The sequence below is a fragment of the Podarcis filfolensis genome (genome assembly GCF_964270895.1).
Source record: "Podarcis filfolensis genome assembly, chromosome: 3".
NCBI classification, from domain to species: domain Eukaryota; kingdom Metazoa; phylum Chordata; class Lepidosauria; order Squamata; family Lacertidae; genus Podarcis; species Podarcis filfolensis.
In genome coordinates, this window is record NC_139606.1 from 57,788,930 (window position 1) to 57,814,929 (window position 26,000).

Genomic DNA, 26,000 nt, shown 5'->3' on the forward strand with positions numbered 1-26,000 from the left:
TTTCTTTTGTGTGTCATTTATTTATGTTTTGTTCTCTGAGCCAAAGCCTGCAAATTGGCAGGCCCACCCCAAACAGTTCCAAAAACCTCTTTTTCGGTCGTCAAGGCAGCTTCTAACTGCAGCTCTCGTCCTGCAGAAACCACTTTCTTCACAGCCTGAATTACTGCAGGAGGGCCCTTTGTGTATGGTCTGAGCCATGTACGTGTTTCTTCCAGTGACTCAAGTTCATCAGACGAGGACAACACGGCTTCTACCAGGCCAATACGAAGGGCGGTCTCTGGATCCACTTTTACAGCACCACTCAGCAATTTGAGGGCAGGGCTGCTGCCAAGGATTTGTACGAGCCTGGCAGCTCCTCCCCAGCCTGGTACTAAGCCCATCTGCTTGTGGACAAATCTAATTTCGCTCTCCGGGGTCATTAACCTGTCAGTGAGAAACAAGTATTCAGTTGTTAATTTATACTGAAGCTTAGCAGTCAAGCCATCTCAGTTCTCTCTGCCTCATTCCTATGCAAAGCACAATTTCGGATGGCAAGATGCAGACTGTAAGTGTTTTCTAACGTTAGGCAGGCTAATGCTACATCAAGCAAGCAATTTGCAGAGACTGAATCCAAAGTAAGGCAAAACAAATGGATCAATTTGAAAGGGAAGACAACAACCTTTAATCCAAAATGAGAAGCCAGCATTTTTATATTAGGTTGAATATTACCTTTCAGATCAGAAATACGCAAGGACAGATTCTTATTACCACCTCAGCATGGGTCAGGGGTTGTTTAAGGACAACCTATGCTCATTTTCAACGACTTCAGTCTGAGGAATTGCAATGAACACATATCTTCTTCTTTGGCGATCACTCGTAGCCGAGTAAGATTGTCTTCCATAAACACGGTTTTAACAATGAGTCCGTAAGTGACTGGAGGCCAATTCTGGACCCACACGTCCTTCCACAGTGCAGACATTGGTTCCCGGGCGGGAGTTGATCACGGTGTGGATTTGCCAGGCGTGCCTTCCTCTTAGCACGTTTCTCCCTTGAGTTTGAGTGTCTTCAAAGTCCATGACACCTTTGGTAAAGGCTGTTCTCCAACTGGAGCACTCGCAGGCCACTGTTTTCCAGTTGTCAGTGTTTATACTACATTTTTTTAGATCTGCCTAGACAGTCTTTAAACCTCTTAATGAACACACATAAAACCCTATGGGCATGGGGCTGAAATCAGATGGCAAGACTGGGAGGGATTGTTTTGCCATGAAGCAGCCCATGTTTTGCTGGACTTTCTTAGCTAAGCAAACATTTGTGGTCATCAGGATTCCATTGGTCCCATTTTTATTTTTTTTTAAAAGGAATGCCAAATGGGGCTTACTCCCAAGTAAATATGCACAAATTGTCAGCCCTAGTCCTAGTCTGTTTATTTATTCAAAGCCCTGGTCCTAGTCTGTAAATTTATTCAAAGCCCTAGTCTTAGTCTGTAGATTTATTCAAAACATTCACATTTTAGTGAAGAATCCAGGCAGCACGAGAATCAAGAAGTGATGGGGAAAACAACAGAGAAAAATGAGATTTTGTTCTATAGTTCAGTAAAAAAGAGAGAGAGAGAGATGGCAATTGCTATAATTGTCAGGCCCTTGCCTTTTTTTGCGTCTCATGTGAATGCTCTTTATTGTGCTTTAAAAATAGAGAGAGAAGCACAATGCTGAGGTTAATGCCACTTTGCAGAGGAAAACTAGTGCAGTTACCAGCTGAATTGGAAAAGGCCAAGCAAAATGATAAAGGGGCTAAAGTAACTCCCATATGAGGAAAGGTCACAACACCCAGGACCCTTTTTTTGGGGTGGGGATAGGGCAAATAAGCGAGAGAGAAAATGATATGTGCAAAATTGTGCATGGTGTGCAGAAGGAAGGGACACCTCAGGAAGCCGAATGTTACAGGTTTCAGGGCAGACAAAAGGAAGTGCTTCACACAGCACACAGGTAACTATAGGATTCGCTACCCCACAACATAGTGGTAGCCACCAACTCGGACAGCTTTAAAAGGTACTTATACAGATTAATGGAGGACAAGACTATCAAAGACTCCTGCCCATGATGACTATATATTAGCTCCAAAATCAGCGGCGATGTGCCTCTCACTACCAGTCGCTGGGGAGAACAATTAGGAAGAGTTGATGCTGCACTCGTGTCTTGCTTGAGGGATTCCTGCAGGCATCTGGTTGGCCACTGAGAGAACAGGATGCTAGACCAGGCAGGCCTCTGGTCTCTTCCATCAGGGCTCGTCTTATGAACCTGATGATATGTTTCTGTACTTTGCTGGAATAGGGCCAGAGACTTGAACAGGCTTGCCACAGTAAATTGTTCGGCAGCATCCGCTGGCCTTCGCAGCTCACGTCTTCCACAACATCTATGAACTTACCTTATTGTGTACTATCGTTGTGGTGATAAAACCTTGGCACAGTCAGAGTGGATATCAGGGGGGAGAAAGAGAGACAGTCGCACATAGGTCAGGAAGCAGGAAGGAATGAGGGGTGGATAACGGAGGGGAAGAAGAGAGTGAGCAGCAGGCAAGTATGGGGCGGCGGTTACGAAGAAGGAAGAATGAGGCTGAGATCAGGATCATACAGAAGACAGAGACAATATGCAGATTGAGAGCTTCTGGAGAAGCAACAATACATGCATAGGTTTTATTTGCTGGGTACGCAGAACCCTGAGTTTCTCCCACTGATTTTAACCAGAAAAAAAATTAAAGGAATGTATGCTGTAACAACCTGAACATGGAAGGCATAATTTTTGAGAGAAGTTCTTATAAATGTGCAGCCACTGCTGCCACCATTCTCCATGCTTCCCTCGCAGGCCTACACAGGAGGAACATTATGTGGACATAAGCCAATATTATCACGTGTGCTACACAGAACTCAGTCATGCAGACAAATAATCTTCCGCACTGAACATGGACTTTTAAGGTTGTCTGGAGAATGCCCTGTTTAATATGTATCTGCTTGAATCTGCTTTCAAATATAGAGAAATTTGTTTGGATTATTGCTATTAATAGGTAACAAACAGAAAAAAACACACCAGCAACTAGACAATAATCCAAAACACTGTGGTCCATGCTGCTGGGAAAATGGCAACTCTGGGCTATATACATAGAATTGTAGAGCTGGAAGGGACTCTGAGGATCATCTAGTCCAGCCTTTCTCAACCTGTGGGTCCCCAGATGTTGTTGAACTACAACTCCCATCACCCCTAGCTAGCAAGGCCGGAGCTCGGGGATGATGGGAGTTGTAGTCCAACATCATCTGGGGACCCACAGGTTAGTCCAACCCCCTGCAATGCCGGAATATGCAGTTGTCTCATACAGGGATTGAAGCTGCAGCCTTGGCCTTATCAGCACCATGCTCTAGCCAGCTGAGCTATCAGACACATTGTTTGAAACAGGATGGAAATTAAACACAAGGGAAGGGCTGTGGCTCAGGAGTGGAGCCCATGCTTTGAATGCAAAGGGACCCAGGCTGAATCCCCACCTTCTACGGGTAGATCTGAGACAGGCTGAGGGCAGGCAGACTGAGTTAGGTGGAGTCATGCCCATTTTTCTTAACAGGACAGCCTCCACGGCTTGCAGCTCTAAAAACGTGTTTAAAATGCAGATGATTAAAAAGGCCGGTCTGACTTTTGCAGGTCACTGCAGATATCATGAACTCAGCTGACCAATGGAAGATTAAAAATGAGTATCCCTCACACTTCATGCATAAAGTGATCCCTCCGTTTCTTAGCTTGCACCTTATTTCTGTGAGCACATCATTGGCTCACATGAACACACTGCACCAAGCTCGCAGCAGTGTTTTGTCAGCTTACATTTCTCAAGAAGAGCTCATATGTGAATGCTCGGTGTGAAATTTAGGCCATATATTTGTAAGAAAGAACTGTGAACAGAGGAAACTTCATTTCGCATTAAAACCATCTTGTTTACTGGACCGCTGCTCTGGATTTAAAAAGAAGAAATAAAAAAACCATAACAACGCCTGTGTGTTCCTCTCTAATGATATGACTTGTGATTCAAGTAGCATGGTCTGGAATACTAATGATTTTTACAGTTTTCCTAGAAGAGAAGGATAAGCAACCTAGAAAATGCAAGAATTTGATCTGCCATAGCTCCAAAGCTTTATTCACTGGCAAGCAGGGGGAGTGAGGAGAGGAGGGGAGTGTGATGGAGCCACATATCTCAGAATCTACTTTGGTATCACTTACACACACAACAAAGCTGTGTGTATTTTGCCCATGTACAAATGTGCTTTGCAAATATAAAATTCAACCTAAGTTTCTAGTTAGGAGATGTGTAGAGATAAGGTCTCCCACATTTTCAGGCCTGCTGAAGAATCAAGAGTTACAAATCCCAGACACCTCTGGCAGTATTCTAGACTGACTGGAGTGGGGGGGGGGGCGATTTACAGATGTAGAGTCTGCTTCAAGAATATCATAGGTAAAGCTAAAGGACCCCTGGATGGCTAAATCCAGTCAAAGGCGACTATGGGGTTATGGCGCTCATCTTGCTTTCAGGCCGAGGGAGCATTTGTCCACAGACAACTTTCCGGGTCATGCAGCCAACATGACTAAACTGCTTCTGGGGCAATGGAACACCGTGACGGAAACCAGAGTGCACATAAATGTCGTTTACCTTCCCACCACAGCGGTACCTATTTATCTACTTTCACTGGCATGCTTTGGAACTGCTAGGTTGGCAGAAACTGGGACAGAGCAACAGGAGCTCACTCCGTCGCACAGATTCAAACTGCTGACCTTCTGACCTAAAGCGTCTATAAAGGTCTAGGCTGTGCCTCCTCCATTTATCCAGACGAGGTAAGTGTGGGTTATTCAGGATAGAAACCTGCTCAGCATTTTATTTTCTAGTCCAATTCAAAGGTCACCTTCTCCCAGAACCGGGTGATCAGTGGAACTGACCTCCAGCTTACAAACTTCTGCTTCCCAGCTCTGCATCTCCCTTGAACTGCAACAGAGAAGGGGGACCTGAGGGCTTCGTTCACATAGAGCATGTGCCAGCAAGTTCCTCCCTATCTTCCTTGGATTTCTTTATTCTTCCCTTACCAGAGCACTGTGAGACAGAGCTGCAGAAAAGCCAGCCATGTAATGTAGTAATCAGACCTATGCTAATGCCCTATTCTCTGTCCCCCCCCTCCATTTCTATATCATTGCTAGTAGCACTGGGAGGAGTTCGAAAGTGATTGAAGTTAAAGCCATATCTTCAGTTAGCAGAAGCATTAAACATGAGATCTCAAACTGAAGTTTCCCACCTCAGGCCAGCTTGTAATTATACAGTATTTCATGCTTGTAATTATACAGTAATATCTAAACTGTGTGGCTAAATGCAAAGCTATTTTTAATTGATGCTTCTCCTCTCCGCTTCCCCTTAAAAGAAGTTGAAAATTTGTTTCTGCACAGAGCTCTTCAACTTCATTTTTTTCCGTGCCAAATAACCTGATCGTGGTATGAGGCCTAATTACATAGATTCAGACACAAGGAGCTGGCATTAGCACAGGAGTCGAACACAAAAGGAGGATGGCGGGTAGAGGAAGTGATCCATGGGTCATGGGTGCTTTAGTTGAGATTCCTGCATTGCAGGGGGTTGGACTACATGATCCTCGGGGTATCTTCCAACTCTACAATTCTATGAACACCCAGTACCCCTGACCATTGGCCAAGCTAACTGGGCCTGAACTCCAAATGGCCGGCATTCTTCTGGCATGCCTGTAACATTAGCTCATCCTCCAGCAGCACATGAACATGGTGAATGCCCAGCCACCTGGAGAGCAAACCCAGCCTGTGACACTTCCACTTCTGCCTGCCACCCCAGCTACCAGAAAAAAGGAACTCCCAAGAGTTACAGGTTAATTCACCACCGGGGAGGGGACAACTAGGGCTTTTTTCAGCCAGAACTTGCCGGAACTCAGTTCTGGCACCTCTCAGGAGGTGGGCGCCATTGCCATTCTAAGAGAACAAGTGTTCTAGAAAAATGTCAATGGGGACAACCACTGGCTAACTCTCCTGTCACCAATGAGTGAGTTCGTTATTTATTTAGTAAGTGTCTATCCCACCCTCTCCCCAAGGGAGAAGTTCTCCCCGCTTGTCATTTTATCCTAGCAACAAAACGATGTGGCAAGTTAGGCTGAAAAACAGTGACTGGCCCAAGGTTGCCCAGTGAGCTTAATGGCCGAGTGGGGATTTGAACCCTGATCTCCCAAAGCCTAGTCCAATGCTTTAACCACTGTACCAAACTGGTTGTTCAGGTCAGCCTGTTTAGCCCTCCCCTGCTTTCCGCCAAAGCATGAAGTCTGAAAGAGCAGTCTGACATGCAGGGGGAAGACCCTTGGGTCGTCAGAAGTATTCAATCAGCACCTCACCCCCAGGTTTCAAATGAAGAAGTTTTTTTATTAAAGTCAGAGATAAAGGTATAAGGAGAGGAGAGAGAGAACAGGTAAGATAGCGCAAGCAGAAAAGCAAACAGTTTACTGTCTAAACAACCCACACTAGACAACAGAGCAAGGATTACCCATGATGTTGAGGAGATGACCAGGGTTTTTTAAACCCTGTAGATACAATTCTCTATGCAGGTATGGCTATGTGCACTCAGACAATCACTACAGGCACTTGGGGACTTGACAAGGGATGCCTAAGAGGATGAAAGGTTGATACTTCTCAACAAGCTAGGAAGGAGGAAGTAAAAAGGTGACACCAGGGAGAGATTTCCTAATTACTTCAGGTAGACAGAATCCATGGGGGGGGGCGTTTCAGCTTGCAATGCGACAGGAAAGTTACTATGTAATTGGGAATCTATGCCATTAAAGAGACGGGCATTTCGTTCTCAGGCTTTTCTCCAAAATGAGCTGTTCAAATATAAAGAAAGGGGGTAGTGGAATTGCTTGACTTTATGACTAAGCAACAGGAAGTAGTGATGGCCACCCATTCAGATGGTTTTAAAAGAGGATTAGACAAATTCAAGGAGGATATGGCTATCAATGGCTTCTAGTCAAAATGGTTATGTTCCACTGCAGTATCCCTCTGTATACTGTATAGGTGGGAATAATGAGCAGGCGCGCAAAATATGGTCTGAAGCTCAACATCAAAAAAATGAATATCATGGCAACTGGGCCCATCACCTCCTGGCAAATAGAAGGAGAAGAAATGGAGGCAGTGAGAGATTTTACTTTCTTGGGCTCCATGATCACTGCAGATGGTGACAGCAGCCACGAAATTAAGAGACGCCTGCTTCTTGGGAGGAAAGCAACGACCAACCTAGACAGCATCTTAAAAAGTAGAGACATCACCTTGCCAACAAAGGTCCGTATAGTAAAAGCTATGGTTTTCCCAGTAGTGATGTATGGAAGTGAGAGCTGGACCATAAAGAAGGCTCATCGTCGAAGAATTGATGCTTTTGAATTATGGTGCTGGAGGAGACTCTTGAGAGTCCCATGGACTGCAAGAAGATCAAACCTCTCCATTCTGAAGGAAATCAGCCCTGAGTGCTCACTGGAAGGACAGATCGTGAAGCTGAGGCTCCAATACTTTGGCCACCTCATGAGAAGAGAAGACTCCCTGGAAAAGACCCTGATGTTGGGAAAGATGGAGGGCACAAGGAGAAGGGGACGACAGAGGACGAGATGGTTGGATAGTGTCTTCGAAGCTACAAACATGAGTCTGACCAAACTGCGGGAGGCAGTGGAAGACAGAAGTGCCTGGCGTGCTCTGGTCCATGGGGTCATGAAGAATCGGACACGACTAAACGACTAAACAACAACAACAACAATGAGCAGGCAGAGGTCTGTTGTACTCATGTCCTCTTTTGAGCTTCCCATAGGCATTTGGAAAGCACCTGAGGGAACAGGATGATGGGCTAGGTGGGACTTTGGCCTGATCTCTTCTCATGTTCTTATGTAACCAGTTTTCTTATTGTGGAAGTTAAAAAGATTCCTTCTAATCCAACATTTTTACAACATAGGACACAACACTCAAATGGGTGTAGGCGTTCCCTTTGAAATATTCCCTTTTATTTATAAAAATTTGTTAGATTGCCGTTCTATCAACATACACTCAAGGCAATCTATTCTATTTAAAGCCAAGAGCAAACAGCACAAAGGATTGTTGAAAAAACCCCACGATACTAAAATGCTATGGCAGCATGAAAGAAAAGTGCTAGGAGAATGAAGTAGATGAGATTGTATCTGCCACTCTTTCCCAGGCACAATCCAAATGTGAAAACAATGTCTGAACAGGCTCCCAAGTCTGCTCAGGGATGCATTTAACCCTACCTGAAGTCACATGCAGTGGTGAGTTCCGCTCCTCCTCCCAGAGCTTTCCCTTGCACTAGTGCAACTGTAATCAGAGGTAACCTACACAAAACGGGGAGCAAGAAAGAAACCATTCAAAATTACAACTACAGTCAAAGGGTTAAATGATCAAAAGGCATGCTATTCCAACCAAGAGAAACAATGGTTTGTCTTGGAAAGTAAACATGACACATAAACATCAGAAACAAAAGCAATTATCGTAGCAACAGTAAAAATACAAAAAAAGCAGTAGATCTGCTTCATATTTGTTTTACGGTTCTCTTTTGTAGGCTATCTTGAAAATGTAGATTAATAAAATTACGTTTTAATAATTTTTTTTATTTTTAAAAAAGGTGAAAGTAAGCATTAAAGTGCACACACATTGTGAAGACTGCCGGGTTGGGGGGGGGGGAATTGTAAGCTTTCATGTTTTTCAGACTTTATGGAGGACTGGCACCTGTTTAGTTTTGTCCATTTATGGTGCCATGTCATGACACTCCCCCTCCCGAAAGCTACCTTATCTCTGCATATATAAGTAAGTTTTGGGGGGGGGGGGACACATAACCAGAGTCAGACATTCTGTTAAATTTTCTAATCTTTTTTATTCTGTATGACACATTTAGAGGAACAACTCAAAAGCTAATATGGGTACCTGGCTAGTGAGGTTTGGAGCTCTCAAGAGGCCAAAATTAGAAATAGTGTATGAAAGCTACAGCCCCCAACATTGACATGAATCGATAATGAAACTCAGTTATAAGATGTGTCACGAAGAACTGGAGACTGAGAGGTTACTGGCTACAAATTTTGGGGAATTCGTTTTCCGAAGCTCCCTCTCCCACAAGTTTGCCTCACGGTCTTTCATCCTCTGTCACCTTTTTCTCGTGTGACCTTGGGCAGTGATTATTCTATGCAGCAGTAAGTCTGCATTCTGTTATAGAAACGTCTGAAACAATGGGAACAGGATTAAATGTCAGAGAAGGATGGGCTTTTGTTTCTCATCTGGAAGTCCTTAGGTCATTCTACAAAAAAAAAGCCCTCTCATAAAACTGAAGGTCAGAAATAATCCAAAACAATAGCGGCACGAGAAATACGGCTTCCCAGTTACTAAGAGAGCCTTAAGAAATGCTGGGGAGAGAGAAACCTTTGTGGGGGTGGGGGAACAGATGGTGGATTAAACTAACAGTCTCCTCCTCTGCACATGTTGCTTCCATACCCCTATGTAGGTTGAGGACATACTGCTTGCCAACTTTTAAGAGATGACTTCAACACTTTCTAGAAATTGAGACAGAAGTTTCAGGGGGTGGTATGTCCCTGCCCCTACCACCAAAGGCTTTGTTGTCATTTCGGAAAACTTCAAGAGTTGTAAATGTCATCTGCTTATAAGAACCAATGTTTTAGTTTCCAACATCTCCAGGCTTACAAATCATGCAACATGCAAACATGAGATGCTACTTTTGCATTTATTTATTTTTTGCTAGAGCTACAATTCAAGCTGTTGAACATTTTAAAAGTTAATCAGACAAAACACACTGACCTCATGAGTTTGGTTAAGGTGTTTTGCATGAACATACACATGTCCATCCCATCCTATAAAGAAGGAGGAAAACAGTTAAAATTATCCTGAAGTACACAAATTCCCAAAGGGAATAGCTCTGAGCTGACATATAATAACTTTCCTAAACGTTTTGCCTGGGTTCTGTACTCTAAACTGTACCAAAGACATTGTGCTCCAAATCAGCTACTGACTGCTACCAATGGCTCCATAAAGATGCTAAATAGCACTGGAGACAAAATAAGCACTGGGACATTCCACAGCATAACTGCCAGGACTCTGGTGCTCGGGTCCTGTTTACAGGTTTCCCACAGCCATCTATCCGGTTGGCCACTGTGAGATCAGGATGCTAAATAAGATGGCTCACTGGCGTGATCCAGCAAGCTCTTCTCATGTTCCTTAGACACATAGTCATCCAATGCTACTCTATGGAACCAGCCCTGCAGGTAAGTACAGAACCAGTGCAGAATAGCATTTGCAACCACTAACCTACAGAGCTAATTCATGAGGAATCTATAGTTGATGGTCTCAAATGCTGCTGAAAGATAAAGCAAGAGTCACTTAACCTTCTCCTGATGGTCATCCATCAGGGCTAGCAAGGTCAACTGGGCTGCAAAACCAGGTTCTGCCCAAAACTGGTAAGGGCCAGAATAATTGGTTTCATCCAAGAACATCTGTACTAAGCACTTTCCCAAGAAAAGAGGTCTTTGCATTTAGGTGGAAGGTGTTGCCTGCCATTGGATCCAGGGCAGGCTTTATTAGGAGTGGTTACAGCACAACCCGGCCACATAACGATGCATTAACCACTTGCTGGACCCAACCACTATTTCCCCTCCTCCAAGCGGGTTAAGAGGGCAAGTCAGCATTGCTACAAGCCCGTTGTCCACACTGTCAGGCCCCAGTGGAATGAGTGACTGGAGATAGTGTTTGGTGACCAAGTAGGAGTGACTGGGTTAATGGTGTGCTTGTGTGTGCTGGTGAAGATGTAGTATGGGTTGGGCGATATTAAATTAGTGCATATTGTATGATTTATGCAGATGTATCACAGAATTTGGGAGGGATGGTGAACAGTGAGGCGAGTGTTGCATTTTGGGTCAGGGTGTGCCTTGGCAAGGGAGAGGCTGAAGAGGGAAGGGGCTCCTGACTAAAGACAATTCAAAATGTGCTGCTGTGTTTTTGTTGTGGGCATTTTTCTTTTTGTTATCTTGTATTATCTTGTAGTTTCTCAGGCTGTTTGTTATATAAGCATATTGCATTTGTTATTTTGTACACTGCTTAGTGGCTGAAATAGGGACTCTGCAATCTCTAGATGCCGATTCCTAGCTTTTACAATACACAGGCTTTTTTATTTTGCAAAACATTTTTAAAAAATGAATTTGAGACCCTTAGCCTTTTCTGTTTTTATTTCTATCTATTTGGCACATATTTTTGTTCTCTTCTTCATCTACCTAAAGGTAGCCTGAGTGGCTGTACATCTCTCTCTCTCTGCAATTTTATTGCTGTTTTGACATGGTATTGTTGTTGGCTTGCATTCGCTTTTTAACTGTTGTAAGACACTGCAAGACAGCTCTCTCTCTCTCTCTCTATATATATATAATATAATATAATTAGGAATACAAATTCTATTCATAAATGAAATAGGATTGAATAAAGCTGAAGAACAAATACATTTTCCACCCTAAGCAGTGATCTCACTATTTAACTTAAAAAACACCCTGAGCAGTGCACAAAGCAGGCCAGAAGAGAAGTCTAAAGTGTTGATGAATACAAAGATGCCTGTGTTTATGGAAGGGAAGGGGGAGAAGAGGAACTATTCATAGTGAAGAGTTTCAAAACAAAGCCACATTAATGATCTCAGAGCATTTCTGCTTCTACAAAGTAAGACTGTCAGCTGGTGCTAACTCTTGAATGGCAACCAGAAGGCGGACTGGGGAGTGCAGGCCATTATTAATATCTTATTAATTAAATGCCATGGAAGGCAGAGACTGAAAAGGCTTTGGCTCTTGGCTTCAGTTAAATGAGCCTAGCAGATTGAAGAGGAGCCCTTGATGAATAAGACCAAAAGCACCTATCTGGTTCAACATCCTATTTCCCATGGTGGCCACTCAGATTCCTCTAGAAAGTCCATAGGCAGGTGAAAGGAGGCTGCATATATAGCCGTCATGACTCATGGCCATATCTTACATATCAAACATTCTCCTCTGGCAAAACTGGCTGCTACAGAAAGGCATATCCAGTGGTTTGGGTAGTTCTTTCAGAGAAGATTTCCAGCTAACATTTAGCTGCTCTGCACCGCACAATAAGTTAAACTATGGGCTACTGAGACCACACAAACATGTGAACTCCCAGAGAAGAACTTTGCTTCTCCCCAGTCCTTTTTGCTGCAATGCCTGTGTTAAGCTAACCAGTGCCAAGTAGCCAAGTCATCAGAGGGATGGCCTTTTCACCACTGCTGGAAAAGACCAGTGATATTTTTCGTATTTTCTCAACACCCACAGGGCAACACCATTCCCCAACAATAAAACCTGTTTGCGACCCTGTAACATGCTGTACAATAAGCCTGCAACTCACACACACTTAACTTGTGAGCTTTAAGCGCTTGGCAATTTATTTATTTTTTAACAATTAAAAGAAGGGAAGAAAGGAGGCAGGCATCTGGGAAGAAAAGACTTTGGCAGCCCCACTTGCCATTGTACCCAATGTGTTTTGACTATATGTATTTTGGCTTTAGGTGCAATCTCCAGAATGTAGGACTTACTGTAATTATTTTCAAAATGTGCAGTGAGAAACATCAAGCAAAGGTGAAAATAAATTACTGCCAGGCAAGATATAGCCTGAAAACTCACACTCAAGGTTCTTGAAAGACACTGGGAGTTCTGAGCCATTATTTAGAAACAACTCTCCTATGATTCAGATACCAGAAAGCAAAAGAACCTCTCATTGTAGTTAAACAGAGGGTGATATGCAACATTTGTCATATTCAGAGTAGGCTTAAATCCACTGATTTCAAAATGACTAATGCTGGATATCAGGGAATTCAGCCAAGTGAAAGGAATTTCAAAAGGGAGAGATTACAGCACATGCTTAGCTCTCCTATTGTAATCAATGGGAGATAGAAAGATAGAATGTGAGATAATTTTACACAGCTAATTACCAAAGTGATTTGGGAAGTCTGACATGCTTTCAGAGAATGGAATTTAACAAATACTTTTTAAAAAAATCTTAAAATACTGGGGTAAGTCTGCTGCTGAGAAAGTGTTTTAATCAAATCAAGTCAGACCTCCCTGTTTCATACTGTGAGGAATATACAATGTGTGGTCCATGCCAACAAACCCAGGAAACAATTTTATTGAACCAAATTTGGGTCACAGTAATTGCACAAGTTTATGACTCATGCCAAGGAGTAAATTTATTTTATTTCTCACATTTTGGAAATGAGATTTCCAAAGGATAGAAACATACAGCGATCAGTTAGGAGAGCACTGTCTTTTATTCTTGCTGTAACAATAAACAAAGCCAGTCATTTCATTTTGTCCTGAGGAAAGTGAGAGCACTTTTCAATGCTGGCTTGAAAACCACTGTGAACTGACATGTTACAGCACTGGACAGGTTACTCAGCACTAATGACAGCTTTTAGTGTCCTACGTCGCTTTATGGATCCAAGTCCTTTTTTAAAACCTAGTATTAATCCTGCCATTATTTAAACAAAGGCTGTGGCTGAATTCTTGCAAAGAATGAGATGTGATTGCAGGGAATAAAATGGACAAATATCCTCTGTGGCCAAGAATAACAACAAGCTTGATACTGGGAATTTCTGCCTCATCCTATGTAGGTTTACTCAGAAACCCACCCCAGTGTGGGACTTACTTCCAAGTGTACATAGGATTGCTGTCTGAGGAATAAAATAAACCTTGCAAAAATCTTCTCAGAAGTTGTCCCATTCAGTTCAATGGAGCTTGTTCCCAGATAAGTGGGTACAGTGGTTGTTGAATGGCTTGTCTCCTGAACAAGTCAGCTCCCGAACGCCGCAAACCCGGAAGTGAGTGTTCCGGTTAGCGAATGTTTCTTGGAAGCCAAACATCTGATGCGGCTTCCGATTGAGTGCAGGAAGCTTCTGCAGCCAACTGGAAGCTGCACCTTGGTTTTCAAACTGTTCCTGGAATCAAACGGACACCCGGAAGGGATTAAGTTCGACAACCAAGGTACCACTGTATTTGGAATGCAGTCTAAATAGCTTCCTTTTAACAGGAGTCTCCCTCCACATAGATTTCTTTCCCATTAACTGAACTGCAGGTGAAGGAGACGGATCCACTTTAACAGCTTGGGAAACCAATCAAGCTCATCTTACAGTCTGCAACCAGTCTCATTTCTCTGAAGATTTAAAAAAGTTTTAAAGAAGAAATGCAATAAACTGAGGGAAGAATTTCCAGCATGGAAATTCTGAGTAATAAATCAAACACACGACCCCTACACTTGTACTACTTGCAATTTGTCATTCACTTCTGAAAGGCTGACAGCACATTCAGCATCCAGACACAAAACAGAATAATTGTTATTGTTTTCTTATGATGATTTGCAGGGTCATCTTTCATTGAGGAACAAGTGGCTCAGAACATTAAACAGTGCATGAGAAATTGATTTCTACTATCACTTACCTGTGGGCTGGACAGCGCCCTGACAGCATTCAGATCAGACCCTGAACAAAAAGTGTTTGCTGCACCACGGACAATTAGCCCTTTTCCATCCGCCCAGTTTTCCAATTCAGCAACCCTCTCCTGTAGCTCTAGCATCATCACACCTGCCATCAAAAGAAGGAACATGTGAGGGTCACCTTTAGAATGCATTTTATTAGAAAAAAAACTAGTTTGAAAACAATTATATGGTTCTATGATAATGATATACGATTCTATATGAAAAGGCTATACTATCAGCATCTATACTTTCTATTTTTTAAAAACAGAACTATTGTTGACTCTGTCCTGGCTGCACCTCTTTCCTACGCACTTTGGAAAGTGCTAGTGGAAGAAAAGTGCCAAGTGTCCCTCCAGGGGAATGGCTGGGTAGGGGTCACCAAACTTTTTTTAAGCCAATGAGCACATTTGGAATTTTGAGGAAGTGCTGTGGGTGCCAGTCACATGCTGCAGGGCATACAGTCTCACAAAACGATGCTGTGGAGTGTGAGGTAACATGAAATGGCTGCTGGGAGAGCATGATATAATGGCTTACACATCTTTAAAAAACAAACAAACCAGAAAAAGAGACGGGACTAACCACAAAATCATGCTGGCCACACACACCCCCAACCTCCCAGAGGAAAAGAATTATCAGTCACTGCTCTACATGCTCACATGTAGTTACTCCTCACACTTCTCTTGTGAATTTTTTTTCTTGGTAAACCTGTGGCTTGACACTTTTAATACCCCCAGATGATTTAATGGATTGTCAATATGGTATATTTATTGATTTGAATCCTTTATTAGTTTATTTATTAGTATCCTATCCATACTCTTGAAAGAACGTAAGCATGCAGTGGCCAAACGCCACCCAATGGGAGAATGTATCAGTATTCCAGGGTCTCCACTGTTATAAGCTTCTAGCTGTAATTCACAGTGAGAGGACTTGACCTATGATTTCCTAAATCCTCCACCCCGGTGGTCATATTTCAGTCTCCATGGTCAGCAGTGATTAGCCTAAGGTTACCAGATTTTTTCCAATGAATCTGGGGACACTTTTCAACTTCAATGGATTTTGTATGGGTACTGATTTGTAAATCCGAGGACTGTCCCCAGGAACGGGGACGTCTGGTACCCTTAGACCAGCATACAGGTCTATAGAAAAGTGCTTGTCCAGCTTTTATGCCCTTTCTCTGGAACACTGAGGAAGTCAGAGCAACTTCCAGAAGCAATACAAGACTTTTTTTAAAAAATCCATGCTGGCATTCAGTAGCAATTTCTAGATCAGCATTTGGTTAATCCACCTACATTTCTATATTGAAAATCCTTATGAATATTGCTTTGGACTTGGAGCCTTAAGAAAAGACCAGGTTATGAATTTAAATAAACCAAGAATTAAGTACATTTGGGCAGATATATAAAACAAAGAGAAAAGAACTGGGGCATCTGGCTTCAGGCTCACTGAACCGTTGTGACAAAAGGCGTTTTCAACATCTAAAGTGTGGTATTACAGAGTCCCTGTGAAGAACATGACCTATTTTAAATCTCTGTGATTGCAAGATAATTCTCATCACATTTGAAGGCAAGTGTTAAGGAGTCATTTCTGCCTTTGCACATACTTAAGAGGAAGCAAACACATACTATTAAATGTATTAATAATTAAGAAAGCATTCACTTATTTGCTATACTAGACGCCCAATAGCTATCACTCTCTGGGCATCATACAAAGAGGAGAGAAAATATAAATGTACATAACAAATTGCAAAAACCATCCACAACACATTGCTAATACCTGTAAACGCATTCATAAACCTTGGATTGTTCAATGTCAGTATCCCAATCCCATCATCTTCTTTAGAAAGGTCAACAGATCCACCTGCAAACTGCTGAAGCTTCTTCCTTATTTTCTCCTCCTCAAAGCCATGAGTATGGCTATGGAGAGACATACTCACTTGTGGCAACAATCTGCCATGAGTAATTCGATGAAAACTCTTCCATAGTAAAATGGTCATTTCTGGAAAGGAGCACAGAGGAGAAATCAATCCAGGTTGATGATGCCTAATTGCATCTTATTTTTCAGACCTATCTAAACAAAATAAAAAAATTCCTTCCAGTAGCACCTTAGAGACCAACTAAGTTTGTTATTGGTATGAGCTTTCGTGTGTATGCACACTTCTTCAGATGTTGAAGCTCACGTTTAAACCTCTTTTTAAAAAATGTAAGATATTAATATTTGATTTTTAATAGTGTTCTTAATTTATGGAATGTCTGACATTTTATCTTGCAGGCGTTCAGCAATATAAATGGCCAATTAGCATTTTCATAATGCCTCCTTGATTTCATCCACATGAAACCAACCAAGTGTGTTTTGAAGTTCTCCAGCAATAACTAGGTCAGCCCTTGAAATTTTTGCCATAAGTCTAGTAAACCATAACCACTAATAGTTCGACACTAACACCAAGAACTCAGTCAGACATCAACATCACTCTCTAGCCACAGTCCCCACCTTCTCTACTAAACTATGGCTACTCAATGGCTTTGCTATATTGAATGCTGGAGAAAAACCAGCAGCAACTTTGTTATGTTGCTACTGCTACAGATAAACATTCCCCTATAGCTTCCAGTTACTACTATAAGATTAGCAAATTTGATAAAATGGGATTAGTACTCATGTACATCCCGAGTAGGTTCACAAAGTATTCACATGAAAAACCATGGTGCCTGGGTGATGCCTTTTAAAATATCTATTGGATTTATTCTAAGCAGATACTCCATCTCCAATTTAAATAATGCTAATCTTGTATCACTGTTACTTGATTTATTATTTTAAAGTGCTTTTATTTTATCTCAGTTGCCCTGATAGAAGCTATTGGATACTTTTTCTTTCTCTCTCTCCTTTTTTTAAACTTGGAGGGCCTGTTAGGCATTTCATTAACAAAACAGATGAATACGTCTGAAGGTATATGTTAAAATCAGCATTCTTCCTAGTTATTTCCCCAACAAAATGACTTTCTACCTAACCTAGTTTCACCTGCAACTGCTAAGGTTTTCAAATCCCATTCAGGAAAAGCAAACCATCAGGAAAAGCAAACCAGAGCCATCTTTAAAGGATATGAACGATTCAGGCCCAAATATGATCCACAAAGCTACCCTATGATAATTGATTTGTTTCCACAAACAGGAGAATGATTAAGGTACAGTATTTGTAAAGACAACATCTTTCTGTTTCAGAGTTAGGCTCTGAGGCTTCCTGAATTAATAGCTGGCAAAGTTCCCCCATCCCTGCAAGATTCATGAGCCTAAAACACCAAAGTACTGGAAGTTTTCTGCTTTTTATGGTTATTAAGAGAGATTATATTATAACCCAACAAAACCCTTACTTTCCTTTCCCTCTGGTAATAGCTAAGAGGAAAAATCCTCAGCTTTCAGACAAATAAAAACTGGAATGGGCAAAGGTATTTTTTCCCATTCAGTTTTACCTCTGAACAAGACACGCTTCGCCTAACCTAAATGAGAAAAAAGGAGATGAAGATAGCAATCACCACCAAAAATTACATCTGCTCTCTTTATTGTTTTTCCTTTTATCTAACTTAACATATATTTCACTTCCCTAATTTCTTCCCATTTCTTTTTCCCCACAGGCATCATTACTTTGAAGTGCTCAATTTTTTGGATGGCAAACCAAGTGCTTTCAGATTTACATAGAATTCATTTGTTCTGTCTCTTTCATGTTCTATCGAGATTTTGGATTTTCTTTAGCCAGCTGAAAGCCCACACATCTCTTGGCCTGGTTTGAGAAAAAGTTAGAGGGAAAATATTCCACATGGAGTTTTATGGTTGTTTTTATGATGGTAGTGACTCCCTTGTTAATTAATAAAATTATTTACTTTTGCTGTTATTTATTTTCAAATGAATAATTTCTTTCTTTCTTTCTCTTTCCCAAGAGAGCTGATAACATCAGAACATCTATGTACACCATTTTTTTCAGATAATGAGTATTTACTTTTTACCCAAACACTTATTTTGAGTATTTATAAATTGTCTCTATATTTTTAAAAGAATCCAACATGGTTCACAGCACACATTTTTAACAGCCAGATACAAAACCCCCACATTTGCTTCCCTACCCACATAAATTCATCTGAAAATGAATAATAATCTCCCTTCTCTCCAGAACTATAATCCTAGCTAAAAATAAATATTGAGTTCATTTGAAGGACAGGTGACAACCGATTTTTTTAAAACAAACAAACAAACACGCAAAATATCTTATTTAGAATTCAATCAAATATAAATCAAAAGCTATAAACCGCAACGGAGATTTATTAATTATTTATTTCATTTATTATCCACCCATAAGCCTAAGGTACCAAGGTAGGGCACAACCATTTAAAATACAGCATTAAAAACAGTTTAAACTATACGACAATCACCAGAATAGGGTGGGTCCTAAAAATACGCATCTCAAGTGTCAAAGGGTAGGGTAAAGAGTTGCATATTCAGCATTCAGTGTAAACTGTACAGTGAAGGTGTCAGGCACGTTCTGTGAAGAGGGAGTTCCACAGCTTATGGGTTGCCACAGAGAAGCCCCTGTCCTGGGCTGCTCCCCCCCCAATAAAAAAATTCTGGGGCAGCAGAACTACCAAGAGGGTGCCCTCTGTTGATCTTAACAGGTGAGAGGGTCTGTAGGTAAGAAGGCTGTCTTTCATATATTTGGGGCCTACCACATTTAAGGCTTTAAACACCAACATGTGCACCTTGGATTGGGCCCCAAAACTAACCGACAACCGATGCAGCTGTTCTAAAAGGAGGTTTACTGTTACATGCCACCCTGATTTCCAAGCGGTGAGAGATGCCAGGGGTTCCAGCGGTTACTCAGGGTTTGGTATCCTTGGAATATTTATTTACACATATATATAACCTGGGCAGAAGTTGGAGGGGTTCACAGAATTAACACCCCAACAGATCTTGCTTCTCCGCTGTTACCAGGAGAGCCCCAAAGTCCAGTGCAGAGCTAAATGTGTCTTGCTGTCCTCAGCTTTACAATATCCTTCTGATTCTTTTGCTCACTCACACAATTCTCTGCAATGTAGCAGCCCTTCCTTCCTCCCCATTTGGATGCTCCCGACAGCTCAACCCTCTGAAGTGCATATCAAGGCTCTAGAAGTGGCCATCTGGTCTCTGTGTACAAAGGACTCGCTGGACCGGTTTCTTATATTTGCATCATATACCTTAATCTTCACCCCCCTAAAGTCAGCAAAACTGAAAGGTCTCAGCTGATTTTCAAGAATTGTTTTGTCTAAGCCTTTGGTGTATTTTCAAATGTTGTTTTGAAATAGTAAATGTGTTCTCTTTAACCCTGTCTGTATGTGGCCACTACACAGGAGCATAGAAGCCGGAAGCCCAAGAACTGAAGTCTCATAAATGCAACCAGTGATGAGGAGTCAAAGTGCAAGTTTTCTAGAAAAAGAGGTCCGGAACTCACCATGAACCCTTGTTCTCTTAGAGTGGCGCCCACCTGAGAGGGGCCGGAACCCAGTTTTTAAAGAACACATGATCAAATGCTCTGGGAGCTGTTGCTTAGTACTTACTTTGTGCTAAAGCCAGGAAGCAGTTTCTGTCTCCACCAGGTGAGCAGAAATGGATGCCCAGTTTATAGTTACAGGAGCGGTTTATGGCAAATTGTAAAATGTTTTTATTGTTCTGACTACACAGGCTCACATCAGCAAGATCAGTCACAGAGGTTGGCTGTAAAAACCCTCACTATAGCCAAACCATTTCCAATTAAAATTCACACAGTCTCACAAAGGTGAAGTAAACCTATATTCCTTCTAATACATCTTTGCTTTGAATGCTCAGCTCCAGACTCGGAGGTTTTGTTACAATCATGTGGTTAAATAGATTTTGTTAAACACAATTAGAAAAGCCGTGCCTTATAGATATAGACACATGCATGCAGGACATTCATATGTAGCAGCAGGAGTGGGACTGTGCTATTGGCCCAGCCCCCAACACTGCGTTCCCTTCATCCTGACTTTCACATGTTGAGCAAAGAGGTCTGAAAGAGAACTGTTGGCACAAGCTCTACACAACTGGGAAGCCCATGCAAGCAGAGATGCAATGTTGGGGTGGGGAAAGAAGCATAACCCTCTTCCTGCTGCTACATTCAAGTGCCCTAGACACAAGTCAGTGTGTGATTAGAGCTACGCTGAAGGTCCTTTAGGACGCAAAGTGGGAACATATTGATCTTTAGACCACAGCAGTGACAGAAAACACCAGGCCTCTCTTGTCTTCAATGCCGTTGGATCAATTCTAATTGACGTTTCCCACACTCATCCCAGTTGAGCACTACACTTTAACCACAGGGCATGGTACCAAGCAACTGAAGGATCTATTTAGCATGGTGGCTTCCCTTGTGTGAGTTGACTACCTTCACTGACAGAAAGGGATGGAGGAAGGAGAAAGGGAGATTCTCTGGTTCAACGCTTTAGACTAATCAGTGCAGACTGTGACCTATAGCCTGAAGGTTTGGCAGATGCTGAATCAATGCGTCAGGAAACTGGAGGAAATGTGCCAACAGACCCTTAGAAATGCCTTCTGTGCCCACTCTCATATAGCTGCATCATCTCAGGGTGGGATTTTTAAAGGAAAAAGCAGAACCTGGATCTAGTGCAGATAAGCACAGAAAAAAAGAGGGGGGGGGGGAGCAAGAAGCACTCCCCTCCCTTAGTCACGGCTTTCTTTTGTGCTAGAGCCAGGAAGCAGAGAAAACTGAATTGGGCACCTGTCCATGGAATCTACGTTCATGACCCCAGAGGAGAGGAAAAACCCAAGCCAATAACCACACAGCACACTTTTATTTGAAATGGTTCCGACAGGCAAATATACATTTGTCCCAATTTTGGAAAAATGTGCATCTAAGTATATTTGCTAAATGACATGGGCAAACTACGAGTGTATATTTGTAGGATAAGAAACTGTTGGCAAAGTGGTTATTTAGGCAGAGGTTGGCCATAAAAAGACTTTTGGCCCTTTGTAAAGTGCCATGCACACCAGTGGGGGTTGATAAATAACAATAATGTTCACAAATTTTAACTGCTTTTTCATTCATGATGATGACATATAAAATCAGAGAATTGGAAAGGACTATGAGGGTCATCTAGTCCAACCCCCTGCAATTCAGGAATCCTGCCCAGAGTCATCCCTGGGTGGACTCGAACCACCAGCCTTCTGGTTAACAGCCAGATACACTGACACACTGCGCCACTGGAAGGATTTTAATGCCTTTCCAGTTGCTAGGTAGACTTGAGGCATCTACAAACGCAGTGTTAGCAAATTATTATCAAAGCAGCTTTTCTTCATAGGGTTTCTATTTTACATTCAATATTCATTGGGTACTTAGAATGAATGAGAACACAGGAGAAATGACTTTGGAATGGTGGCTTTGAAAATAGTGATGTTCAAGATTTTTAAAACTGCACAGTATTAACCTTTGTTTTTCAAAGAACAACAGTAGTCAGAGAATCATAGAATTGTAGAGTTGGAAGGGATTCCAAGGGTCATCTAGTCCAACCCCCTGCGATGCAGGAATCTCAACTAAAGCATCCATGACAGATGACCCTTTAGTGTTTTATACATTTCTCCAATTGGGAGCTCAAAGCTTCTTTTTAAACAAGACTGCAGTAAGGATTTACCCAGTGCACAACAAATGCCCAACAGACCACACAGTGTCTCATCCACCTCTCTAGGTCAGAAGCAGTTTTAAGGTAATAACACATATTAGCCTAAAAAACCCCTCACATTTTTTTAAAAAGTTGCATCTCTGGATTTATAGCTCATTCAAAGGCTGCAAACTTTCCCAAAAATAGAAAGCATATATAAACCTTAAGGAATCTAATCTAATCTACTCTGGTTTGAACATAATTTTTGCCTTAGCAGCTGTCATTGTCCATCTCTATTTCCCCACCCTGGATGATATTTACATTTACGGAGGCTTCTCAAACTTCTGTGGGTTAAAATGAGCAAAGACATTCATAGCACAGCAAATCTGGAAATAATCAATGCAGTATAGATTAAACAGGTAGTCAGTTTGGTAATAAAATTCCAAATTAGAATTTCTTGCCTGGCACTGATTTAGAATTCTGTGCACACTCTATACTGACATTTCACTGTCAAATCTTTGTACATTAAGCTTTAGGAAGAGAGATTGTGCAACAGCCTCAGGATATGCTTGAAGAAAACCAATTTTTGTACCATCAACTCTAATTGCCTTTAAACTAATGGAAAAGAGCGAAAATAGTTAAGAGACCATGAAAAAGGGGAAAACTAGAAAGTTTATGCTGCAATCCTTAGAAGTTCCATAGCACATTTAGGCAGATAAATACCATTTTTTCTTCATTTTAAACATGAAATATCTTACCACCTCTTATTTCTTCTTATTGTCTATTATTCAGGTATATCCCAACTTAACAGGACAGACTCAAAAAGCAGCGAAGGGGATCTCTCTCTCCATCACACACAGTATACTCTATCCAGGCCACCAAGAGTTCAAGGACACGTTAATTTAAGGGATAAACATTTGGAGAGAGGAGGTGTGGTAGACATTCATTCTAAGTACCCAATGCCCAGGAAGAGTCCCAAGGGGCAGTCAGAGAGGCTCGGAGGGTTATGTTTGGTCACTGGGCATGAGGTTAGATACAGAAATATACCGAGCCAGACCATTCATCCATCCACACTGGACTGGTGGGAAGCTTCTAAGGTTCTTAGGTTAAGAGACATTCTCAGCCCTACCTGGAGATGCTAGGGGGTGAACATGGGACATTCTGTGCGCAAAGCAGTGCTCTACTGCTGAGCCATGCCACTTCCCCAAGAAGATTCCCCATTGCTGCTCAAAAGGGTTTCAAAAGTCATCTAATTCAATCATTGGGCAAAACTCATCCATCACGCCTGTACCAATCATTCCACTTAATCCAGATTGCAGTATACTACATAGAGCACTTTCAGCCCTAAGCATGTTTCATTGGCTGTTAAGTCCTACCAGATTCAATATGGGTAACTCTGAAATAAGTACACTTATGGTCACAGCCTGCATTTCAGAACCTTACAACTCCTTCAGATTCTGAAATTACATCAAACCTTTTACTTTTGAGAGTTTCATCATGACACTATAAAAAGAACAAGCCCAAGAACTGTCAACAGGCAGCAGGACTCTTCTTTCCATATTAACAAAATATGGAAATAAAAAAGTACGTAAGGAGATGACTGTATCACTCCCTGCAGCATATTAAGAGCTTAATTTGAGCCAAGGTTATTGCTAGATTCCTCTTAGAAGAGATAAAACACATTTCCCTGCCAAACTAATTATCAATGCATGTGGTAGTTGCACAAACCTGCCACACAATAAACGTTTATGTAGAATTTTGTAATGTGTAAAACTGCCAGAAGGAACCACGACCAAGCTGTACTCCGTTTTTTGGGGGGATGGGGATGCTATTCCAGCTAACACTGGTCTCCAGCAGGTGGTTGCATTCCAGGATGGGTCGCAACAGCTGCGCTACCACCGTGCAAATACAGGGCAAGAGAAAACCAAAAGCCGTCCTCACACTCTCGTTTAGATTAGATGTGTGTCCTACGTCTGAAAGCACCCCAGACTGGAGTCCCACGCATCCTTCTTTCCCAACCAGGCACGGTTTATTTACTTATGTAACCATTACGCCTTAATACAAAGGGGGAGACAGGAAGGAGAAAGCCAACCAACAAAAGCAGCAACTTAATTACAGGAGAAAGGGAAAGAAGCCAACAATTAGCGTTCATAATTCTCGAAGGGGGAATCGAAAGCTCATTTCCCCAGAGTCTGGCGTTAGGGTTCTTGCAACTAAGGGTTATGTATTTGCAGAGACTAGTCCACACCAGCAGCAGCAGGAGGAGGAGGAGGAGCAGGAGGAGGGAGAGGTCTGGGCTGCCGCATTCGCGTCCTCAGGCGAACGTGCCTCGCCAGGATCACTAACCTGCAGTCCGCCAGCAGGAAGCGCCGCAGCGAGAAGAGACGCTTCGTGTGACCGCGAAAGGATTCCGCCAGGAAACCCCGCCCCCTGCACAGAGGTTCCGTGGAACGGGGCGGCGCAATGGTAGAGCTTATTTGTTACATACGGATCTAAGGAAAGATCCTCGCAAGCCTGCGGTGAACGGGGTCGGGACCAGCTGTTTTCAACCCTCACTTTCTAAAGCTAAAGGGTGCAACGGAGTGGCTTCTCCGGTGCTGCTGCTCTTCAGGAACAGATCGGTGATTAGAAGCACGCAGCTGCGTTTCCCGTGGAGCAACTGCAGGCATGGTCGCACGCGTGCACGCGCCCCCCTGTGGCTTCGCCTTGCACACGCATCCAGAGCCGCAATAGCCCGCTGCTTTCATTTCTTCTGCCTTTTGCAGAGTCGGACCGTTGACCCTTCTAGGCTCCAGTGCCGGATTTTCGTAAAAGCTAAACAAGCTATAGCTATTTGTTTGGGGGCCCCAAACAAATTTAAAGGAAAAAAAGACCTGGATGTACATTTCCAAAATATAAGATAAAAAACAAAATAAAATAAAACCTACATACAGCAACAGTGTTTTGTGTTGTGTAGGCTCCTATGATGTAAGTACAGTGGTAACTCAGGTTACATACACTTCAGGTTACATACGCTTCAGGTTACAGACTCCACTAACTCCACTAAATAGTGCTTCAGGTTAAGAACTTTGCTTCAGGATAAGAACAGAAATCGGGCTCCGGCGGCAGGGCGGCAGCAGGAGGCCACTTTAGCTAAAGTGGTGCTTCAGGTTAAGAACAGTTTCAGGTTAAGAACAGACCTCTGGAACGAATTAAGTACTTAACCCGAGGTACCACTGTATTGGGCCCCACCTGCTAGCCTGCTCTCTAAGATATTACTGGTTTGCTCATTTCTATATATAGGGTGCCTACATTCTGCATGTGCAAATGGCTTTAGCTACCTACAGTATTAGGTCCATAAATTACCATAAAGCATATATTCAACACAAAAAAACAGTGACAAAAACATTTTCCTGGTCTTACTGGGAGCAGGTTCTTGCTTTGCTGCCTGAGAGCTGCAGAGCTGCATGTGCTTTCCAAAGGTATAGCTTCCTAGGTGGAGATCGTCACAAAATTCAAGCTAGGACCATAGTAGTCTGGACAGCAGGAACTGACCAAGCAGCACCACTGATACTGCTCATTAAATGGCCAGGGAAGTATGAGAATGTAAGCCTCCTTCAGATGACCTATTTATTGAGCATTTGTCCTGACTGACGTTCTGAAAGCTGATGCAGAGGTTAGATTAGATCTCGTCTTTCTTTATAATTCGTTCCTATTCATTTGGAATGAGCGTTCCACACAAGGAGCATTCATCCTGCATTGTTTTGCAGGGTGTTTATCTGTCTTCCTGTTAATCATTAATTCAGCCC

The 26,000-nt window shown here is 42.3% G+C and overlaps 1 protein-coding gene across 5 annotated transcripts; it reads right to left on the reverse strand.

The window, feature by feature from the left end:
• On the reverse strand, window positions 1-24,872 carry ECHDC1 (ethylmalonyl-CoA decarboxylase 1). 5 transcript variants are annotated; one of them, XM_083606322.1, is made up of 6 exons: window positions 24,701-24,872; window positions 16,344-16,565; window positions 14,534-14,676; window positions 9,861-9,913; window positions 8,309-8,389; window positions 1-423 (listed from the first exon to the last, which is right to left on the reverse strand). In XM_083606322.1, exons 2-6 carry the CDS (start codon window positions 16,561-16,563, stop codon window positions 18-20), a joined length of 903 nt encoding a protein of 300 aa, XP_083462448.1. In that variant the 5' UTR covers window positions 16,564-16,565; window positions 24,701-24,872; the 3' UTR covers window positions 1-17. The 5 variants fall into 5 exon arrangements, with proteins under 5 accessions (XP_083462448.1, XP_083462446.1, XP_083462449.1 ...); XM_083606320.1 differs by lacking the exon at window positions 24,701-24,872 and adding an exon at window positions 24,559-24,693; XM_083606323.1 differs by lacking the exon at window positions 24,701-24,872 and adding an exon at window positions 20,143-24,560.
• Between the last annotated feature and the right edge of the window lie 1,128 nt (window positions 24,873-26,000).